The 21088-nt window shown below is 40.6% G+C and overlaps 1 protein-coding gene across 1 annotated transcript in view; it reads right to left on the reverse strand.

Annotated features, from left to right (window-relative positions):
- antxr2a (ANTXR cell adhesion molecule 2a) overlaps positions 1-9535 on the reverse strand; it is a 69074-nt gene extending 59539 nt beyond the window's left edge. The window contains exons 1-4 of the mRNA XM_061261189.1: positions 9023-9535; positions 5565-5636; positions 1916-1987; positions 1032-1113 (exon numbers count right to left, since the gene is read on the reverse strand). Of these exons, the coding sequence (XP_061117173.1) occupies positions 1032-1113; positions 1916-1987; positions 5565-5636; positions 9023-9153 (357 nt within the window). The 5' untranslated portion in view covers positions 9154-9535. The remainder of the gene's footprint in view (positions 1-1031; positions 1114-1915; positions 1988-5564; positions 5637-9022) is intronic.
- Positions 9536-21088: the final 11553 nt, after the last annotated feature.

The raw sequence follows: 21088 nt of genomic DNA on the forward strand, positions 1-21088 counted from the left end.
TTCCAAATAGTCACTTCCAAAAATCACTTTTTACAGTGGGGTGCAAAAGGAGGCCGAAGAATATTTCTGAGCTATAGGTGTTCTGCCAGGAAGAGAAGGGGAAAAAGCAAGAATTTAAAGACTCTTACCTGGCTACAGGAAGCGTTTACAAGTTGTTATAGTTGTTACAAAGTACTAACTGAAAGGCTTCTCAAACTTTTGCTCAGGGCCTTTTTCCTTTTTTATTATTTTGGAACTGTAAAGAGTTCAAATAAAAAGTTATCTTGCTTTAAAATTTGAAGAAATGTGTCATGTTTAACATTGTACCATTTAGAGGTCAGGTTGGTTTCTGTTCACTTAGATATTAATGGTAAAAGGCTTTTTGACGAGGGGCGCCCAGATGTTTGCACACTACTGTAAATGTAACTCTCCATGCTGTTATTGAAAAAGAACACTAACACTTTTAAGACAAAGTCAGGGACATATTGACTGTAAACAGCTCTCAGAACCATGTAGTGCTGTTCTTGGGTCTATTTTACTACTAGGATACAAATCCGCAGGAATACCTCCATTTATCTGACCAATTGCACTCTTATCCGACTCATGAGATAAGAATACAATCATGTGATCTTGACCTTGAGCTAACAACAGGAAGAAGCAGTAAACAGAGGTGGGACTACAGTCAAACATAGTAATCATATCTTTATGATTACAGCAATTCACTACCAATTTTGTACCAATTCAATTGCTTTGATTGCTGTTCCTGTGATACGCATTTAATGCATAATTTCAAATTTACATTGTTACTCACTCCAGAAAAGGAAGAAAAAAATGTTTCATATATTTATGCATAATATAGCAGAAATGCACATTATTATTATTATTATTATTATAGTATTATTATTATAGTCCTGAAAGTAAGTGACCATAAAAATTTTGGTTTTGGCTTTATTTTTCTGGCAGGAACTGTGACAGGATGCTTGAAGAAAACCCCATTTAAGTTTCAGTTTCAACATTTATAACTACAGCACAATGAGAAATCGGTTCCCTACCTTTTTGAATCCTTCATGCATGTACGTCTCACCAGCCGGCTTTACCTCACTCAGATGCCGTAAGCCCTCTTTAATTTTATAGCTGAAAGCAAAGTGCATCCGTTAAACAAAGTTAAAAGCCAGGACAAATAGCTATAATGTAATAAACAAGCAGTCAATGCATTTCACATTTGTGCAAACTGCCAAATAGCAATAGTACTTCTGAATGTGTTACCAATTTATAGGCAAGCAACTCCGGTCACTAACTACCTAACCAAAAGCAACTAACTAGAGCCTCTCCACTCTTCTTGGCTCGTCTCCATGGAGCAGGGGTCCTGCTCTGCTCCTGCAGATCCTACCATCTGTAGGTTTTCATTTCTACCCAAATTTGGCATACCTGATTCTACTAATTAGTTGAGTGATTCCACTAATGTGTTGAATGAGGTGTACTTTGTTAGGGTTGGAGTGAAACCCTACAGGAATAGGGTTGGTGATCACTGCCACAGAGAAACCCTGTTTAACACAAACTCTATCATAGGTGTGAAGTGTGAAAGCTCCCAGACAAAGAACCATTTTGCCTGACAAAGAACCCTTTAACTGGATATGGATATTCAATGGAATCACAGGGTTCCTGTAGGAACCATTTTGCCTGAGAATGTAGTGTTCAAAGCCTTGCTGGATACAGAGCTTTGGAACAGCGATTGTGCAGACCGAGACCAAGAGCCCGAATGGTGTACCCCCAAAAACAGTCACCTTCAAAAACCGCAAAGAATAAATAACTCAAAATGACAAAATAGGGGTTACAATGATATGCCGGGTCTACAAACACAAGCACACATTCGATACTGGAAGAAAGGGTAATAATAGAGAAAAGAGGGTCAAGTTTTGGGGTACACCCCTCATACCTGTCTCCAGTGAGAGGCAACATAAGCTCAGCCCTGGTGGAGAACACTATGAAGGACACCCGCATGCTCGGGCTGCAAAAGACATACAGAATATGATTACAAAATGGCGGTGCCAGTTTTAAACTACGTATGCACTGAATGCTAAATACAGGAGCCCAGGACCTTACATACATAAAATATGTACATACAGGAAATGCAGCATTAACTGATCTCCTTTCCAGATAAAAAGGAGTGAACCTAGATACCATGTCCTCCATTTTGAAATGTAGTTTGACAGTGTAGTACACTGCTTAATGACCTGGTCTTGTAGGTTGCAGGTTTGAATCCCAAATAGGACACTGCTACTGTACGCCTGACCAAGGTACTTACACCCAGCTGTATAAATGGACTGTATACTGTACAAAAAATGCTGAAGACGTGTACGTTGCACGGGATAAGAGCGTCTGCTAAATGCCCATAATGAAATGCAACCATTATCAAAGGCATTTAACCACACATAAAAACACCGTATATGGTGCAGTACGTGTCACAGACCACATATTAGACTGATCTAATTATAGTGCAGGACTAAACCAAGTGGTCCCATACTGCAGGAGAAGAAGGATGTGATTAATTGAAAAAGTGTCAGGATTCGAGCTGTCACTGTGTGATTCATCCTGACTGAGAGGCGCTTCCTGGCGTATGTTATATTTTTGTTCTAAACACTTCTATAAAAACGCTGTAGGGCGTCTGCGTAAAATACGAGATGCTAAGATCTCCGGGGTCGCCAACTTTCCAAAGCCCGTGACCACTTTAAGAGACAATATTTATTTTCAGTGACTCATTATTAGTGAAAACCTCTGCCAGTTCTTTTTGGAAATGCATATAGCAGCATCGCTAAAACATTTTCACTTCAGTTTTTTGTTTTTTATTCAATCCGATACTTTCGGAATTTTATCCCACGACGAGGATTGGAAACATAATAGCATCATAACAACATAGATAATTGTACAACAAACATGATAGCATCCTAATGTATGCTAATACGTCTGCTCAGGACTGTATGTGTGCATCACCCCTACAGTAGTTGCATTGTATCTGATTTAAACTGTGTTGCAGTCATTTAGCGAAATTGTTCCTGGGTTTGTGTTATGCGTCTGCTGTTTATGAAAGGGAGAGGGCCCTGTGCACCACAGCCTGCAGAAACACAGCTGCCGGATGGAGCTGAGATCCGTGGCAGGCAGGGGCATGAAAAGGACACTGTCACAACTGCATCTCACGGCAGGAAACAGCTCATTACATCACTTCATTTTTTCACGGAAACGGTTGATCAGCCCTTCCTATGACAACATCAAACGGATCTGAATACAGTCGGTTTCTTGTTTAAGGCAGAAGGATATTTTTGTTTCTCAACCAAACTTAACAGGCCTCCCTTCAACCAACGTTTGTCCTAAACTTTAGTTTGTACTTTCACACTGGCAGCTAACATGGATTTGCCTCTGCTAATTAACTAATATATTTGTTTGTTTGTGTGTTTTACTGATAAGTATACACAGTCCCTATCCTTAATTTATAATGTATATACAGTCCAGTCTGTAAGTATTTGGACAGTCTGTACAACACCTAAAACTTAAAAACCCTCAATTTTAGCTGAAAGTCCGCACTGTAACCACATAGTGGTTGTTTTATTTAATCTGTTTGTTTGCTGGAGTACAAAGCAAAAACAAAACAAAAAATGTGTCACTTTCCAACTATGTTGGACTGCACTGTGAATACACAAGTGTTTCTCTTCTCAGACGCAATTAGGCAAGTTAAGTGATCACGCTAAATGAGGATAAAGAAAAAAAGCTTGCCTTTATTTTTAAGCCAAAGTTAGGGACGGATGATGATTGAATTCAGGCCACAAATCAGTACTCATATAAATAAAGAAAGGAGGAAGGAAATAAGGTTATTAGCAGAGAGGAGCCAATGTTATCGGACCGGGCAGCCTTAGGAGTACGAAACGCATGCCTACGCATGTGCTAATGTCCGAGTTGTACTTGGTGCAGAGAAATTCGCAGGCAGGAAGTGATGGAGTTCGCCTTTTCTGGACCAACCTCAGCGCTTGCGAGGCGTTTGAGCATAAGGCTTCTCCGCACCCACAGACGAGCGCTGCAGCTGCGATCCTCCCCCACATTTTCTGCACAACCTTTAAGCGCCACGGCCAGATTTGGTACGGAGAGATGACAGCCAGATCCTTCCAATCAACATTCATGTTGGCATGTTACTTTCCTCAAGTCGGCTGAAAAAAATTCAGAGCCTCTTTAGCAATTTACCGACTCGTTTTCCCATTTTGCGGTGAAGAAACTTTTCTCACGTGTGTTTCGCGACACACATTTTGTTTGAGTGTGAGCAGGTTCAGTGAGGAGGCTTGAGATACTGTACTTAACAGTACAGTTTGTGTTAAACACAACACCCCTACTGCCTTCGTAGACACCCCCTGTGGGACTACACACCGTGTGTGCTACTTCCTGGTTGGGGCAAGAAGCCTCCAAAACTTCACTGAATTAAGTAATTTTCATCTATTTCAGCTCTATGATGCGTTAATACAAATATAACTTCCTGGTTAAGATGGAAGAGAAGCCCACTGGTCCAATCTTCGATAAGGCCTGACTGCTGGAAAACACGTTTTTAACCCTTTGAAAAGTGGGGTTTATAAAAAATATGATTTTTTATTTATTTATTTTTTATTCTAAGTCAGCATTATAGAACTCTGTTGCTTTCAGTTACCAGTAGTGATTGTTACATCAGCATTAGAATGTTCAGTTGAGAACATTCTGATCACATAATGGGTTAAATGTATACATTATCTATACATTTAACCATAATGGGTTAATCATGCACAAAATTAAATTAATTAATAGCTCAATTTTTAAAACACCCTCAGTGGTGTGACTAGCAGCAGACAGATACAGTAAAGCAGAACCACACAGCAGATTGTACTTGCTTTACCATGGTCTTTCTTTACTGTACATGATCTGCTGCTTCCCGTCGCACACAGAACGTGCGCTCCCCAGTACAAATGGCCATCCTCACAGCCCAGAAGACTAATCCTCTCTGCCACCCACTCCCACCTGGTCCCTCAGCTATTTTCTCCAGCAAACCACTTTATTTTGGCTGGGTGGCCACCGTCTGTACTGGCACACACATTGAGTCAACGTTACGTAAGTTCAAATTCAGCTAACAAATATCAGTTCTTCTTTTTTTTCCCTCTTTTTTTTAAGCTACGGGGATTTGGATTTTTGGTGTCGCCTTCAATTTGCATATTTTAGGTGTGTGTGTGTATGTGTGTGTGACAGAGAGTGAGTTTGGATTCTAGTTTAGGTTTTTTTGAAATGTTACTCCAGACGCGATGAGACACTTTTCCAACTCACCAAATGTGTGGGTTTGTGTCCACAAGTCTACACTGAACAAAACCAACCTAACTGGGCCCATTTTGAACGCTGCCTTTTATGATTCCACTACACATAACCATGTATGTGGCAGTCTGGCTAGCACGTTGTTGAAATAGCAATTCAGTCTATTTACTTCTAACGCAAGTTGTTTGCATGCCAGTTCTTTTTCCAGTTAATAAATGGCTCCTCTGTCAAATGTCCTTTATATAATAACTTCATATTGAATGGGTACTTACCTCACAAACCGATTAGTGAGCTGTTCAACGAACCCATAGATCTCACCCCAGTTGTTTGCCACACTTCCTGATCTGTAACACAGAAGTGAATGGATACGGTCACCCAGAGTAGAGCTAATGACAATCTAAAGGCCTGAGTCAAATACATCATTGTTTTGGATTTAGATACTTTTCTGTGCTCGATTGATCTTGCCTGGTTCAATTGAGCCAATAAAAAGAACCAGAATAAGGACCACAGCCTAAATAACAGCCACAGAGACTCAACCCTCTTTACTGAAAATTCTTCCGTTTTCTGAAAGGCATTGAGGTCTGTTTTTTAAACCCAGTTGTACACTCTCAAAAAAAATCTAAAAAGAGTCCTGTGATTCCATAGAACAACACTATCTAGTTCAAGGGTTCTTTGTCAGTCAAAATGGTTCTTTGTCAGGGAGCTTTCAAACTTCACACCTATGATAGAGGGTTCCATAAATAACTAAAAAGGGTTCCACTATGGAGACAAGCCAAAGAAACCTTTACTTCTGAGAATGTACCTACAGACTAAACAACTACAAGTCACAGAGACACAAACACTCACAGAGACTTTACTGAAAAAGCAATGTTTTATAAAAGGCAACTAGGACTGTCCTTTTAACCCAAAGTTTAGTTGGATATGCAAGGACATACAACACCCAAGACACCACACAGGTCCATCACAGTGGTGTGAAAGGATTATTCTAGGGTCCCAATTCCAGTAGGATTAAAAAAGGGGGGCTCAGAGCAATATCCGCTCAGAGGGCGCAGAACGTCTTGCTATATCCATGATACCACATACCAAGGTAAATAATCAGCTTCCACAATCAACCTTTCCGAAAGTGCATTTATGACATCAGTTGCATATAATTTACAAACGAGGTAGATGTCAGGACAGGAACAGTTAAGGCTTTCTTTGGCCAAGGGAACTGCACCTGGCCAATGATGGTCTGTTTTATTTGGAGAGATGCAGGAATTAGCTGACAGGAGAGAGAGAGGGGGAGGGGGAAATCATAATGGAAGAAACAAAACTATTTAGTCCATGTTAGGCAACCATGAGAGAGAGAGACCGCTGGGTACACTGTGTTATGTTGACCCAGTGACACAAGAGAGTATAAATGAGCCTCAGACACATAAAATAGCCTGAATCAGCAAGTTCTGCCTTATATCAAACATGTGTGCTGTGCTGCTGACTGTGCACTAGGCTATGTGATGCATCATTTTAACCCAGTGTGTTTTTATGTGGGTTAATTACCAAGACCATTTGAGCCCATTTGAAGAATAGGTTTTTTGGAATGTTGTTTTTTTTTGTATTATTCTAAGTCAGCATTCTAGAACTCAGTTGGTTTCCATTACCAGCAGTGATTGTGACATCAGCATTAGAATGTTCAGTGAAGAACATGAAGAAGAAAAACACTGAATTCAAATTGTTGAGGAAATGACCACTGTGATAAGGCACTCTCATACATTCAGCATGGAGAGAATTCACAATACTTAAGCAAGGTGCATTCTCTGAAACAAAGCAGCAAGCTCTCTGATGTATGCATACTTTACGTCAAAACTATATAGCTACTTGGCACATTCTATACTGTTCAAGGCATGTGCATATTATTCTTTCTCCAACTGAATCAACTCTTAAGCTTCATCATACGGCTGGGCAAAACAACTTTATCTGACTGCTGATGAACACACAGACACCAGCACGCATTGCTTAAAAATAGCTGAAAATCATCCCTTGAGTGTACAGTACATGGTCTTCCACAAACATTCTAAACACATGTTTATGATCTTATATTGTACATTAATGGGTGTAAGATGAGCAGCATTTATTAAAGGTTATTCTGATACCATCTCTTGGCTGCACAGCACTTCAGAACACCTGTCTATGTAATTTCCTTTTGAACACTGCTGCGAAGGACATACAAACTTGCGGGCACACACAAACCCATAAATCCACATACGCCCATCACCAAGCACACACAAACTGTCAAAATACCTCACTTTAAAAACAGCATTCGCAAACTCCTCACTACACATTAGCCACACCCTGAGTAAACTATTAAACGTTATTATAGAACTGTGGAGAGTAACTTAAAATATGTATGATATGCAGAGGGCTCAATAAGGCAACACGTCCTGACTGGACACCCTGTGTAAAATATGCCCTTGAGGTAATGACTGGGGGTTAATTAAATTAATAATTATAGTTCAATGTATGTGCAGAGAACATAAAATAGAGTCAGGCCATTAGGACAATTATCTCTTTCAGCTATCCCCCCTCACCTCTCTCCTTGTGCAAAGTCAATGAGATATGTTCGGAAAGAACAAAGAGGTCACATTGAAAGTGTACTGTTACTGTACAACCGCATGGAGGGCATCCCAGGCAAACTGAACGGGTTCCTGTCTTTACTGCACAAGGCTGTCCTTTATATAGTAATTTCCAATCTAAGCATGTGTATCAAAATCACCACAAAACCCTGATATTGTTTCTCTATAATTGTCCCATGCTGCATGTATTATAAGCAAAGTAATCACATTATTATGGTCAACGAGTAGTATGCTGTGCAGTAAACTTTATCAAGTGTAATAATCAAACAATGACAAAAACAATCAATATTTTAATTCGCAAATATATAGCCAATGGAACTGGTTATAGGCGGCAGAAACACAATATCTCAACCATCATGCAATTTTATAATTGAGGGTGGAGGCTTAAATCTGTAATGGTCCAGATGTACACCTATCACAAAGGAAATGCAGCCAGAAAAAGCCGTGCACGTATCAAGCCAACTGACATTGGACCGGTCATCGCAATAAAACTCAAACAGGCCCTTAAGAATCATCACCTTTTGTGTGCACTACAGTTCTGTGGTATGCACCCTCAGAATGAGGTCATTTTGTGTGTTAGCTTAGATGACGCTAGCTACATTGCAACACATGCAGTAACATGTAGTTGATGTTGGCTAGCTTCATGTGCCCGTCTCTATCAAGAGTCTGAGCGTTTGGAACGAGACTAGTATGCATGTAGGCTAACCATTGACGTTGGCAATCATTGACAGCCGATCATGCCAACCGATGTTAGGTAGCCTGCTAGCTACCTTTAGCTATTTTCATTGTGCCATGAAAACATTTGGATGCCTTACCGAAACGTTAAGTGTAACTTACAGAGTCAGACTAAGATGGCTGTTAAAGCTTTAAACGCACCTAAACTTCTTATAAGTTAATATACTAGTTAATTATGAGAAAGAAACATATAAATAATATAGTAGCTATGCAACGGTGTCAGTGATGAGTATGATACAAATATCTGGCTAGCTGGTCGGACTAAAGCTAAGTTGCTCGCTAGTCAACTTCCATTCACTGCCCATACGGTTGCGATGTGCATCGTGTATGATAACTTAGCTGTCGGTTACAGATGTAGCAGAACAGCATCTGGAATATATACGTACCTGTCTAATACGAAATAAAGGTCAAACGCCCCGTGACAAGCCGCCTCCTCGGCCGTACAAAATGATGGAAATATTAAAGTTAAAAGAAGCACAACTGCTGTCATGGAGATACAGTTCCTTTTTTCGTTCATGTCGGTCCTTGGCAAAAGTTAAGCGTGGCGACACCTCACAGAACCAGATAAATAACCAGTAAAAAAGCAAAAAGTTAGGATTTAAACTATAATGGAAGATGAGAAAGTTCTTCAGTTCAACCGAGTAACGGCAAAGCATAAACGCGGACTAAGTATGCCTCCCTGTTACTTTCCTGCAACATGCCAAAGTTTAAGGCTAAATAAAAAAAGTTTCCCCCGCTTCCTGCGAAAGAGAGGAAATCACAGCGCTGACGTCACCAACATTAATTTCTTCGTCCGTTTATTACAAATGACTGTGTTACCCAAACTACTCATTTAGTAATTTTCCTGTCATGTTTATATGGCTGGACCAACAAGGCGTACTAAACATCCAGGCAACCCAGGGGACTTGAAACGCGAACCTGACCCGTTTTATTGTAACGAGCATGCGCCAGCAGCGAACAGATGTGCAGTTTTGGAGTCCCTCAAAGTCGCATTGCTGCGTGGAGCGCACACCCAACAGCTGCAGCATCTTTGAAATGTAAATCCAAGTGTCAGCCGGCTTACTCCCCCGCACGAACAATAGCTTTTTAAATGAAAATATTTCACATTCACTATTCCACATTTCCAGAATGCGCACAATTAAAACTGTCAGTGTTTCCACGGAAAATATCCGGTTTAAGTTGGCCTGTTTTATTTTCAGAGTAGGCTACATTGATCTGGCCAATTTGTTAATTTCCTCGTTCTGTGATGGAAATCAGGTATTTGAAATGTTACAGATGGACCGTTGCTCTCTGACTAACTGAAAACCACATCGGCCCAAAGCCACACCTAAATAACTGATACTATGGGTTTCGTGGTCGTTCTACTAGCGTTGTAAAACCACATTTGGGTAGATTGTTGACTGGGGCCCTTGCAGTAATGCAGTTCTGTTTCCTGAATGTTAGACTGTGACTTAAAACTAAAGTGGGCCGTACAGAACTGGGATTGGATGGTTTACTACGATTTTAAACAAATATAATGTAAAATAATATATTATTTATACAGGACATTGTTTTACAGAGGATTACTAATTTCTGTCATCACCCTTTATTGAATCCACCTACAGCCATTTTACAGCAGAACACTTCTGACATATGAGCTTGGGTGAAGAGGGTGGAATTTCTTTTGGCAGTTAAACTGGGGAATAATTAGATGGCCAGATTTTGAGAGCCAGTTTAGGAATTTTGCCAGTGCAACAGGGAACCTGCTACTCTTTGGAGTAAGTGCCATGGATTGATTACAATGAGCCCGGACCTCAGTTCAAAAGGAAAAAAGAAAATAATCAGCAGCATCTTCCCAAAAACATATTATCACATTGAGCCTTGTTTGTCTGAATTGTTTTACGAATAATTTCCCTGATTCAAGCAACAACAAAAAAACTAAAGAAGCCCCATATGGTGTTCATTCATTTATTTTGTTTAGTTACTGTAAAATGGGCAGTAATGCTTATTTAATCTGTAGTCGCTTGGGCTATGGATTTAAGGTTGCCTTGGATTTAATGCTCACCTTCCCAGTTTAACACTGTTTAAAACACAAAACTACACTATGTTTGTCATTCACTAGGTCATCTGCTTTTCTCTATTCACTCTGTACAATGTCTTTATCTTGCCTGTTGTCTTTGTCCTATGAATAGAACAGTGATAGTCAGGACATTCCAAAGATTTTCAACATAATATAACCTGCACATGATTATTCATTCTTTATGAATATATACAGTTACGGTTTTAATACTTGATGACAATATGTTGCTTGTTCCTCTTTAAAGTCAGACTCATATGCAATATCTCCACTAACAGTATTTCAGAGGAAATTGAGTATTCTGGCAAGGAGTGGAACAGGAAGACATTGCAGATGTCGAGGCCACGTATGTCACAATGATGAAATATTGAAAGAAATTACCTCTTTTGGATAAACAGTTCATTCCATAAGAATTTTACAGTGACAGTATATGAAAATAGCTGCAATGATTGACACAAAATGTATATAAATGCCCACATAGTAAAGTATTCATTGTTTTAAAATAAAATGTGCTGGAGTACAGAGCCAAAAAGCCAAAACATGTCACTATCCAAATACTTAAAGACTACACTGTAGTTCTAATATACTCTACAGGATGTGCATATACAGGATATTGTGTCTGGGAATTCTGTTTAACTTTTCCCATTACACAATGGTTGGTAACCTACTCATGATTACCTGTCATCCCATTGACGACAATACATTTCCTGCTGTTTCTTGAGTAACAAGATACCTTTTACCTTTTCACAAATTGCACAATGCTTTTGTGTGATCAAATTGGTCCAATTACACTGGCATTTGTAATTGTGTTGAGAAATGCATTTGGGGTTCTTCTGTGCTTGTGATCTACAATCATTTCAAATATAAATGATAGATATACTGTGTACTGAGGTCATGATGACTCTACCACCAGATTTGTGCTATTACAAAAAAAGCAGGGAACATGTTTAGACACACAGACATACCTGGCAGCTATTCTATAAATCTTCCACATAAGAGTGCTGGCAAGCTCAAAACAGAATTCCCCTGAATGAATACTTAAAATTATACTTAAAATGAATTAAACTCTCCAATCTGATGATAGTAGATGGTAGCCCATTGGGTCATTTGGTTTGCTAATTCATTTAATAGGGTAAATAGGATACAGTATATTAATAACTATTTTAGCAACCAATACAATGCAACCATAGAGGTTTACGCAGTGAAATATTCTCCTCTGACATCTCTCATTAACAAGGCGTTTCTGTCTGAAGAACTGCTGCTCACTTAATTTTGTTTGTTTGTTTGCACCATTCTTTGCAAACTCTATAGATTAGTGTCCCCAGGAGATCAGCAGTTTCAGAGATACTCAAACCACCCTGTCTGCCACCAACAATCATTCAATGGTCATTCTGATGGTTGATGTCAACATTAACTGAAGCTCCTGACCCGTATCTACATGATTGTATGCATTGTACTGCTGCCACACAAACTGATGAGATAAAGTAAAAATGTTACTTATTAAGTGCTTGGTGAGTGTATGCTATTTTTGAAGTGTAAAGAATCCATTTTTCTTTTGCTTGTGAACTTACTTGCCTCAACACACCTACTCCTTGTTTGATGACCTTTTGCAGCAGTTATATTGACATTTTCATACTTTGTTTTGTATTGGTGTGTATATGTGTGCTGTAAACTAAATGAGGCTCATACCATAGACAGAGCCAGTTGAAGAAAGCAGGGGGGTATACATGTTTTCAGGGGCTGTGCAGATTGCTGGTGCTACAGGGTGTGTTGCTACTGGTGCTCCAGATGTCAGTAAGCTTAATTAATAACCCAGAGAGGCCAAGGTCATAAGTATTCCTCCAAACGAGCCTGTGTGCTTCCTCCCTCTATTGGCTGGTATCGGCTGGAAGTCCTAGCCATGTCGCTGTTTACAGACGGTCTTTGTCATTAGCTAAGCAAAGTTCCGGAGGACCAAACATTAGTCAGTATAGGTTGTGATTACATCATGTGAAGTTTTGCAAGATACTGTATACAATGTGTGGGAGTTTTGTTTTCTTATGTTTGTAGATGGGGAAAGGCAGCCAGTATGACTATGTATTTGTAATAACACATTGCGGCTCTCTGGTGTTGTTCTAGTAGTAGTCGTTGTTGTTGATTGCTGTATTAATATTATATGCTGTGCATTGTATACTGTGGTTTTCTTTTCTTACATATACATTTCAGAATACTTGCCGTAGGCCAAGTGGAGAGCTAGATTGTGTCAGTGGCAGTCTGAAGCAGTAGCAGCTTAGAAAACAAAACACTGTTAACAAAATGAAATGCTGAAGTTAATAGTGAAATAAACAGTTGTTGAAAATCGGGTCTGGTTTCCATTCCTATTTGCTTCACCAGCATGCTAAAATATTGCATTAAAAACATCAAGCCTTATCAAATTTGAAATTCTAAGTAAACAAGAATGCATGGATACAATTATCTAGTGGATCAAAAATGAATCAAATTTTAATTAATGTGAAGGAAAATGTTAATTTATTGGCATACCGCTTCATTGCCATACATGATATACCCTAATACACAATTTCAATGGCATGGCTATTGTGAACCTGGAATATTCATATCAAATTCCTTTGATGATTTGATTATAGAGATTTATTTGAAAATTCATTGGATTGAGAATAAGTTCTACTTCACCTATTTGTCATGCACTTTTAAGTTATACTGATAATTAGAAGTGACAGTTAAAACGACACAGCTAATGGTGAAATGCAGTGAGCTGATAAAACTCATTAAGACGTAAACCCATGACAAAATAAAAAAGATTTGATTACAACCAAGAAATCCCAAACAATAGGAAAGTTAAGCGGTAGCCACAGCTGTGAGGAAGGCAGAACATAAAGAAATGGGTCAAACAGAAACATTTGTCCTCAACAAAGCTCGACATAATTTGTAAAGAGTCCTTGAGATTTTACTTCGGCATTTACCATCTACTTTATGCCTCCGTTCAAACAGCGAGGGGACTGTTTAAAGTTGGCCTTGTGTTGGCCGCGAGTGAATAAATAAGTGACGTGCCTGGACTGAGATGAACTCGTGTAATTAGCATCAGACAGTATAGAGCTGATGCTTCCTATATATGAACATTCACATATACTGGCGTATCCTCTGCTCCAGTGGTACAGTTTGGATAAGGATTTATGTGCAGTAATAGCAAATAAATAGGACTTTCAAGTATTTGTATTTAGCTAAATGCACAGGTTATTTTTCCCCACTCAAAAAATATTTATGTCCAATAATGTAGGTTATTGACAAATCTGTCAATCTGTAGGGCCTACATGGGAAAACAATTTATTTGTGCGTCAAAATAGAGGAGTTGAAATTTATTTTGAACCCACGGCTATACGCAAGCTTACAGTTTGAAAGCTAGTTAGATGGTGACAGTCCCACATTCATTTAATCTCGATTTCATTAAGACAAACTTTTCCTTTCATATAAAATTTGGGAACTGTCTTCAATTATAAGTTTGTCTCTGAGCTCTCAGTGACGGCGCGGGCTATATAATTAAAGAATTAAGAATCGCATGATTAATCTGTTCTATTCAGTTTTCGCACAGAAACAATTTTTCGCATTGACATGATGTCAGTGGTAATGTTTAATTGGATAACAAATAAGTCGGTATTAATAGATTTTCAAATGCAAGCCATGAACAGATGATGAAGCCACTCTGAAGTCTGAAGTTTTCGTAGTATGAAGCGAAACTGTTGAATTATTGAGGATGTAGATGCCAATCCTCGTAAGGAGGAAATAACTGTTATATGGGGTATATTTCGGAATACCTATGGTACGCAAATCTCCTAAATCCAACTGATGGCTCATGAGAAAAAGTAATGGTAACAGCGCAAAGTATATGGTAATGTGAGCTTTGTTAACCATTTCCCGGCGTGGAAAACCATTTGACTGCTTTAAACCGATTGAGCTGGAAATCGCCAAGGACGCGCTCTTGTACTCGCCTATTATATCAACCTGCCACTTGGCAATCCCAGTCGAATTGCTGTACAGAAATAAGACAATCAGCGAAAAAAAAGATCATGCGCTTTAACCACGGCTCCTTCAATGACACGTTGAATAAGGGCGCGCGAGCATCCCGTTGAATGGCCACCTCGAAGTTAGGCTAACTGAAACCCCCACGTCCACTCTCATCATTCTCCTCCCTGCGCGGCGGTAGCAGTAATAATCTAGGCTGAATGCAGTTAATTGTTGCTGTTGCCGGGCCTGTCAATTTAATGAGAGTAGTCCGCGGAGAGACCGCTCTCCCCTCCCTCCCCCGCTCCCCGCGAACGCACCGGGACGGGTCTAGCGGAAATCAAAGCGGACAGGGCTAGGTTGGTGAAGATTGACCTAGGAAGAAGACTCAATCTGAGCAGTTAATAGAGCACTCCTTTGACTGGTGAGTGGCAGCCGCACCCTACCGCCCACATGGCGAAAAGAGTGAAGGCTACATTCATGGTCCGCTTAAGCTTTCAGCAGGGTGTTTTACATGGCCACTTGCCCACTCATTCAAGTAGTGCCAAGAATAAAAATGCGCTATATTTAAACAAAGTTGACGCTATCTATTTTTGTAGACCCACAGTCAGTGCGTAAAAGTAACTACACGGTGGGAAGCAGATAGGCCCACAACGGAAGACTCATCTCAGGCACACTGCAAAAATAGAGTAGGTTTTTAATTAATATAAAATAATAACGTTAGAGGTTCGTGTGTACCTTTTACTTAAAAAAATCAGTTTAATATTTCAGACGAAACTCAGCTTTTTAAAATTGTTAAATCACAAGCAATATTAAAAAGTAGAGAGAGATGTACCTTGATCGATGTTCCATATTTAATTATTAAATATTGAGATTACACTTGGAGAAGCAACACCACAGAATGCTATTGCCCTGTAGGGAAATTCAGCTGAAAAGAAACCTTTTGCACAGAACCCTAACAGCGCTGAGCATTAGAGTGGATATGTGCTGGGAAATGCTGGTGGCTGTAGCAGCAGTTGCGGATGATGAATTGCATGGAGGGGTAAAATGAGTGTGTATTCCGAAACCTATCCAAGAGGCACGATGCTCCCTCCGTCTTTCTAAAATATTTCCTTCCAGCATCAATTTGAATATGTCATGTGCCGAGGATGTGATTACTTGTGCATGTGGGTGTTTGTTTCCTCGACTCCTGCTTCTTCTTCTTCCTCTCTCTCTGTCTCTCTCTCTCTCACTCTCTCTCTCACGCTGGCAGCTCAGTCCATCAAACGGCACCTGCTCCCTCTGATTGTTTGCTCAACTTCCTGTCCGGAGCGCTGTAGATTACTGTCAGTGCTGCCTCCATCTTTGTTTTTCGACGGAATGTCTAAGTCAGTCTGAGTGCACACACAAACTGTACACACACTCACACACAGGCACATGCATGCACATTAACACAAACATGCACATTCACATACACACTCACTCACACACACACACACACACACACGTATGTACGCATACACACACGTACTCACTCTCTCCCAAACACACACACACACACACACACACACACAGGACAGACTCCAGTCATTATTGCAGGAAAGAAGCTGAAGTTAAATCAGACTGTGAGATATTTTAAATTGCTGTTGCTTCCCATTTCCCACAGTCAGGTGCTAAATGGGCAAAGGCATCACTTTACAGCTGGGAGATTATAATGCACACAGTCCAGTCCCTTGGGAAAACAAGCACTTTCAAAGGAGGAAGTACAGGAGAAGTATCATAACGATTAATGTGCAACAAATAATCCTGTAACTACCCACCCCCCTTTCCCAACTGCCAATATTGCCCAGAGCGCTTTGCGGAAGCTGTGGACGACATTTAGCGCTCATCTTGGAAATTCTCACAGAGCACATCAAGTGAAGATAAAAAGACACTTTTTTCCCGAGCCAAGCATCAAGAATGTACAACTACACGCGGGCTCGCTTCGTTCAAACGTGCCCCGGCAGAGCGGCTCAGTTCCGGTGGCTTGTTGGTTCAGCGTTCAGTTCGTTTATTCGCACATTCGCCTGGTGTGTTTGTTCGCGGTAAACACGCCACGCAGCCTCGAAGACGTGAGCTAAAACCTGTCAGCATGGAGCGCTAACCCGGAACTAGCTGTGCAATCAGGTATGCAGATTACCACGGACTAATCAGCACAGCTTGACTTTGGATGTGTTTATGCGCTACTGTAGGCAAGGACACCGTGGCTTTGCCCCCCGGAGCTTTAGCATCTGAAAGATCTGTAATGGTTTACTGCCACCATGCAAATAAATATATGTAGCTTACACCAATGCCCCCTATACAAACTACAATATTACCATTCTCCAGGATGTACACCAGGCAGTACGTTGGAAGTGGAAATATATGCAGAGCCAAGACAAACCAAACATATATAAGGAAGTTTAATGTAAATTAATGTGTCATGAAATACATAAATATATTCCTTCCCTGCCTATTAGAGAACATGCTTTCCATGCTACCGAGATGTTAACGAGAGCTAAAGGTGTAGCTACATATCAGACCTGGGTCAATTACATAATTGTTTTGGATTCAAATACTTTTATATTTGCTTGTGTGTCGTATTGGAACCTACAAAATACTCTCAAAAAGCGCAAAACCCGCCTTCTGATCCTCTTGGTTGGCTAAATTGCTAATGTTCCATTATGGCTGTTTTTAACTGCACTCAGTGTACGGTGAAATACCCGTAGCTCCACCTGACAAGCACAGAACTGGGTCCTGAATCAATGGGGAGATTTATTTTAATAGATTTACCTAAGTAGCCGCACTTGACTTCACGTGTGGAAATACCTCCTCACTCAACTTGACAAGCTTGCCTCTCAGCGCTTCCGCCCGAGTCGCGAGGCGTCAGCCGCGTGTGACAGACTCGAGCGACAGAGAGATCCGCTCATCTCGCTCCTACAGCTCCCCTGACAGCTGCCATTTTGAGTACTGAGCTTTGTGCCCACCGACCGCACGATGCCATCAACTTTATCACTCTTTTATCTCTCTCTCGCTCACTCTCCCTCTGTCTCTCTCTCCCTCTCTCTCTCTCTCCCTCTCTCTCTCTCTCTCTCTCTGTCTTTCTCTCTCTCCCCCTCTCTCTTGGGTTTGGAGGGAATTAAGATTAAGTTTTCATGGAGGTGAAGGCACCCTGTCACAGCCAATGAGCAATGAGGAGGAATTTGGCTTGGATTTTAGAGACCATTTTGGACCCCACATATTTTGGTACCGAGGAAGTGACAGGTGTAAAATACTAGTATACATAATCAGACCTTTATACTCTAGGAATTGGTTGTGAATGTGCTGAAAGCGAACTCTGTGAGTTTATTTTCTTTTTCAGTGCGACTGATGTGGACTGAATGAGTGGGGTTGAGCATGGAGAAATGAGACGCTGTATCAGCTCTCTGAAATGTGTTGGCCTCGGCTACGTTCTGTTATGACTGGTTTGGTTCTCATCTTTGTAGTGTAGTTTAATAAACAGAAGCTGCCTATCAAGCAATATTTTCCCAATGTATGCAATGTTATAAAAATACCAGTTAGCTGGATATAATCATGTATCTTAAGGTATTGTATATCTATATATAAATATATATACACATATATATATATACATATTTATTTATTTTGTGTGTGTGTGTGTGTGTGTATTAGGAAGGTAACCTGCTAGTGTATTCCTTTGTATAGCAATCCCTAACTATTGTTGGTTGTAAATGATTGTACTACAGGCATACAAAAATGCTTGTTCCACTTTGAAATAATCAGCACTTTCACACTTTATTTTCTGTGTTTTCAGATTTCACATTGTATTACAGTAAGTACAGAAAGGTAAGCTCCGTGCCTTCCCACAACCCTTACTTACACTTTGGCACAAGCATGTTTGTGATTAGCTGAGTAGCAATTCACATCAAGTGTATTACACAAAGTCTAATGCACTAAAGTACACTGAAAGTAGAGTACACATATATTTAACAAGAAAATGTGGGCAGAATCAATTCAATCAGCATCTGTCCACAACATAATAATACAGATGAGTGCAGTGTAACAGGAGCACCAGCAGAGATATTGGGCCCCATGAAAAGATCTCACATTGGGCCCCGCCACCCCAGAAAATCCCATGTTCAAGTAATTCTGAGGACCCCTGTCCATGCGCATGTGTTTCCTTGCAGTTTGGTGTTGCTGAACTCACCGAGCACGTATTTGAATCCAGGCCCATGTTCAGTCTAACCGCATGCGGTGCGTGTCTTTTCTGTACTTTTCAGAAACACAGTGGTACTTTTCTTTGCTTATAAAACATATACTGTACATTATCACTTGCCAAACCGTGTAGTTCACAAAAAAAGGTGTGAACAAAAAGAAATGTAACACTTGCATAAATTCCTCATTTAAGGTTAAGGACAAAAGTGCTTTGCAGAGAGATCTTGAATGTGTGCCTGTTTTTCCATATGGTTCTGTGATGAAGCGTGTATCAGCATTCTCAACTGCATTTTCATCCTCGTTAAAATGAGCATTCACAGCAGCATATCCAGAGTCTTTGACCAAAACCAGATTAAACTGGATCAGATCATGGTGGAGAGGGTTGTGGAATAGCACATGCTAATTTAAGGGAAATGAGTACATAGTAGTTGCGGTATGTTGTACAGCAGTTTTACTTAGTTGTTCCCAACCTGATGAGTAGACTATCACTCTTTGAGTTGGTCATTTAAACCATTTTCCTGCCAATGAAATTACAGTTTCTTAAGTCTCTTAAGTCTTCATCTTGTAATATGACTTAATATCTTATTTCATTCTCTCAAGTAGAAAATACTAGCTGGTTTTAAATTACGTTTTCCTTGACAAGTAAAACTGTCTTACCCCATTGGCAAATCTTGAAATTAGTCAAACTGTCTCACCTCATTCGCAAACTTTTTGCTATTTAGCAAAAAAAGCATAGAAGTTAGATTTCAAGTCTAAATATAAAACTAAAATGCTGGTTAGGACATGTTATTTTTTGGTTTTACACAGTTGGGTAGAGGCCATGCTGCTGTTCTTTAGCAGCCCGAGTCTGTGTCCTTCTGGGGTTTTACTCTATATGGGCCCATACTTTCCCTTCTTCTGTGTGTGAACTTTTAATGGGCGACGGTGATCACGCGTCGAGCTCACGAGTCCAGATCACGCGTCCGGCTCTCCGAGGCGGGCATGAGAGGCCGGGATGGATGATGGGCAATGTCCCACTGCATTCCTCACAGCCAGCACACTGCCCTGTGGGAACGGCGCATAATAGACCTAATACTAAAGATCTCTGACAGTAATGGCCGTGTTAGTGAACGCTGAGGCACTAAATGGACACACGTACGATACCAGTACGCTCAGGCCAATCTTGGCAATATTTCCCTGGACTTTGATCCGCGGAGGCTGAACTTCAGCCGCCGCGAAACTAACGTGAAGCGCCACGCACTTGGGACGCCGCGCAGGGACCGCATAGAGCTTTCCACAAGAAGTTTGACTTGGCAAACTCAAGTCTCGTACGCGGGATCGGTGTCGAGAATGTTTGCCGCTTGCCGTACGAGAGCATTTCGTCATGGGCTCATCCAACCTTTTCCGAGTTACGTGAAATGAAGCGAACTTGAGGCGAACTGTGAGGAACCAATTAGAAATGTAGTGCGTGGGCCGGTGACAGTCCTGGGAAGATTCCTGCATTCTACTCCCTCACACTATCAGTGTTCAGACCGCGTTAGGCAAGCGAGCAGGACGGCTCTGTGGTTATGTCCGGTTTTGAGTATTTTAAAACAAAGCTAGGGTGAACAGTGTGTCAATGAGGACTGGTCGAGCTTGTTATAAAGCAGGAGGACGGGAGGAGTAATATGGTGTGAGATGAATCTGAAACGGCTGCTTTAATACATGCTCAGAGACCCTAACGTTGGCCATAACATGGAAATAATGAGCCCGCTCCCTGGTCCACGAGGCCTGTTATCAAAATGGATGGACTCATTTTGTCACCTCTCTGAGCATTCTGTACCAACAATTCAATCCCTGTGAACATTTATTGTAGTGAAAAGTGCTCAATCTAAGTGAGTACATTTGCGTGAAGAGTGAAAGGTTTCTAAAACAAGACTGAAATATAGCCAAGGTATATCCAGGTAAAATTTGAGCTTTATTATTAACCTAGATTATTGTTTAGGTCAAAATATCACCCAGTCTACATTTCCACCCCTCTAGATGTGTTGTGCTTTTGCTCACTGGGATGATTTTAAATAATTGTCCTAAAATAATCACATTGTCCATAGTGTTGATAGGATTTGGCTCTGAAGTGCACACAATCCCAGGATTGCACTCTTCCATGGACGTGACAGACGTGCTGTGGAAGGATCTAGAAGGTATGGTAGCCCACGTAGTCAGTGCAGTC

The sequence above is a fragment of the Conger conger genome, chromosome 11 (assembly GCF_963514075.1).
Source record: "Conger conger chromosome 11, fConCon1.1, whole genome shotgun sequence".
NCBI classification, from domain to species: domain Eukaryota; kingdom Metazoa; phylum Chordata; class Actinopteri; order Anguilliformes; family Congridae; genus Conger; species Conger conger.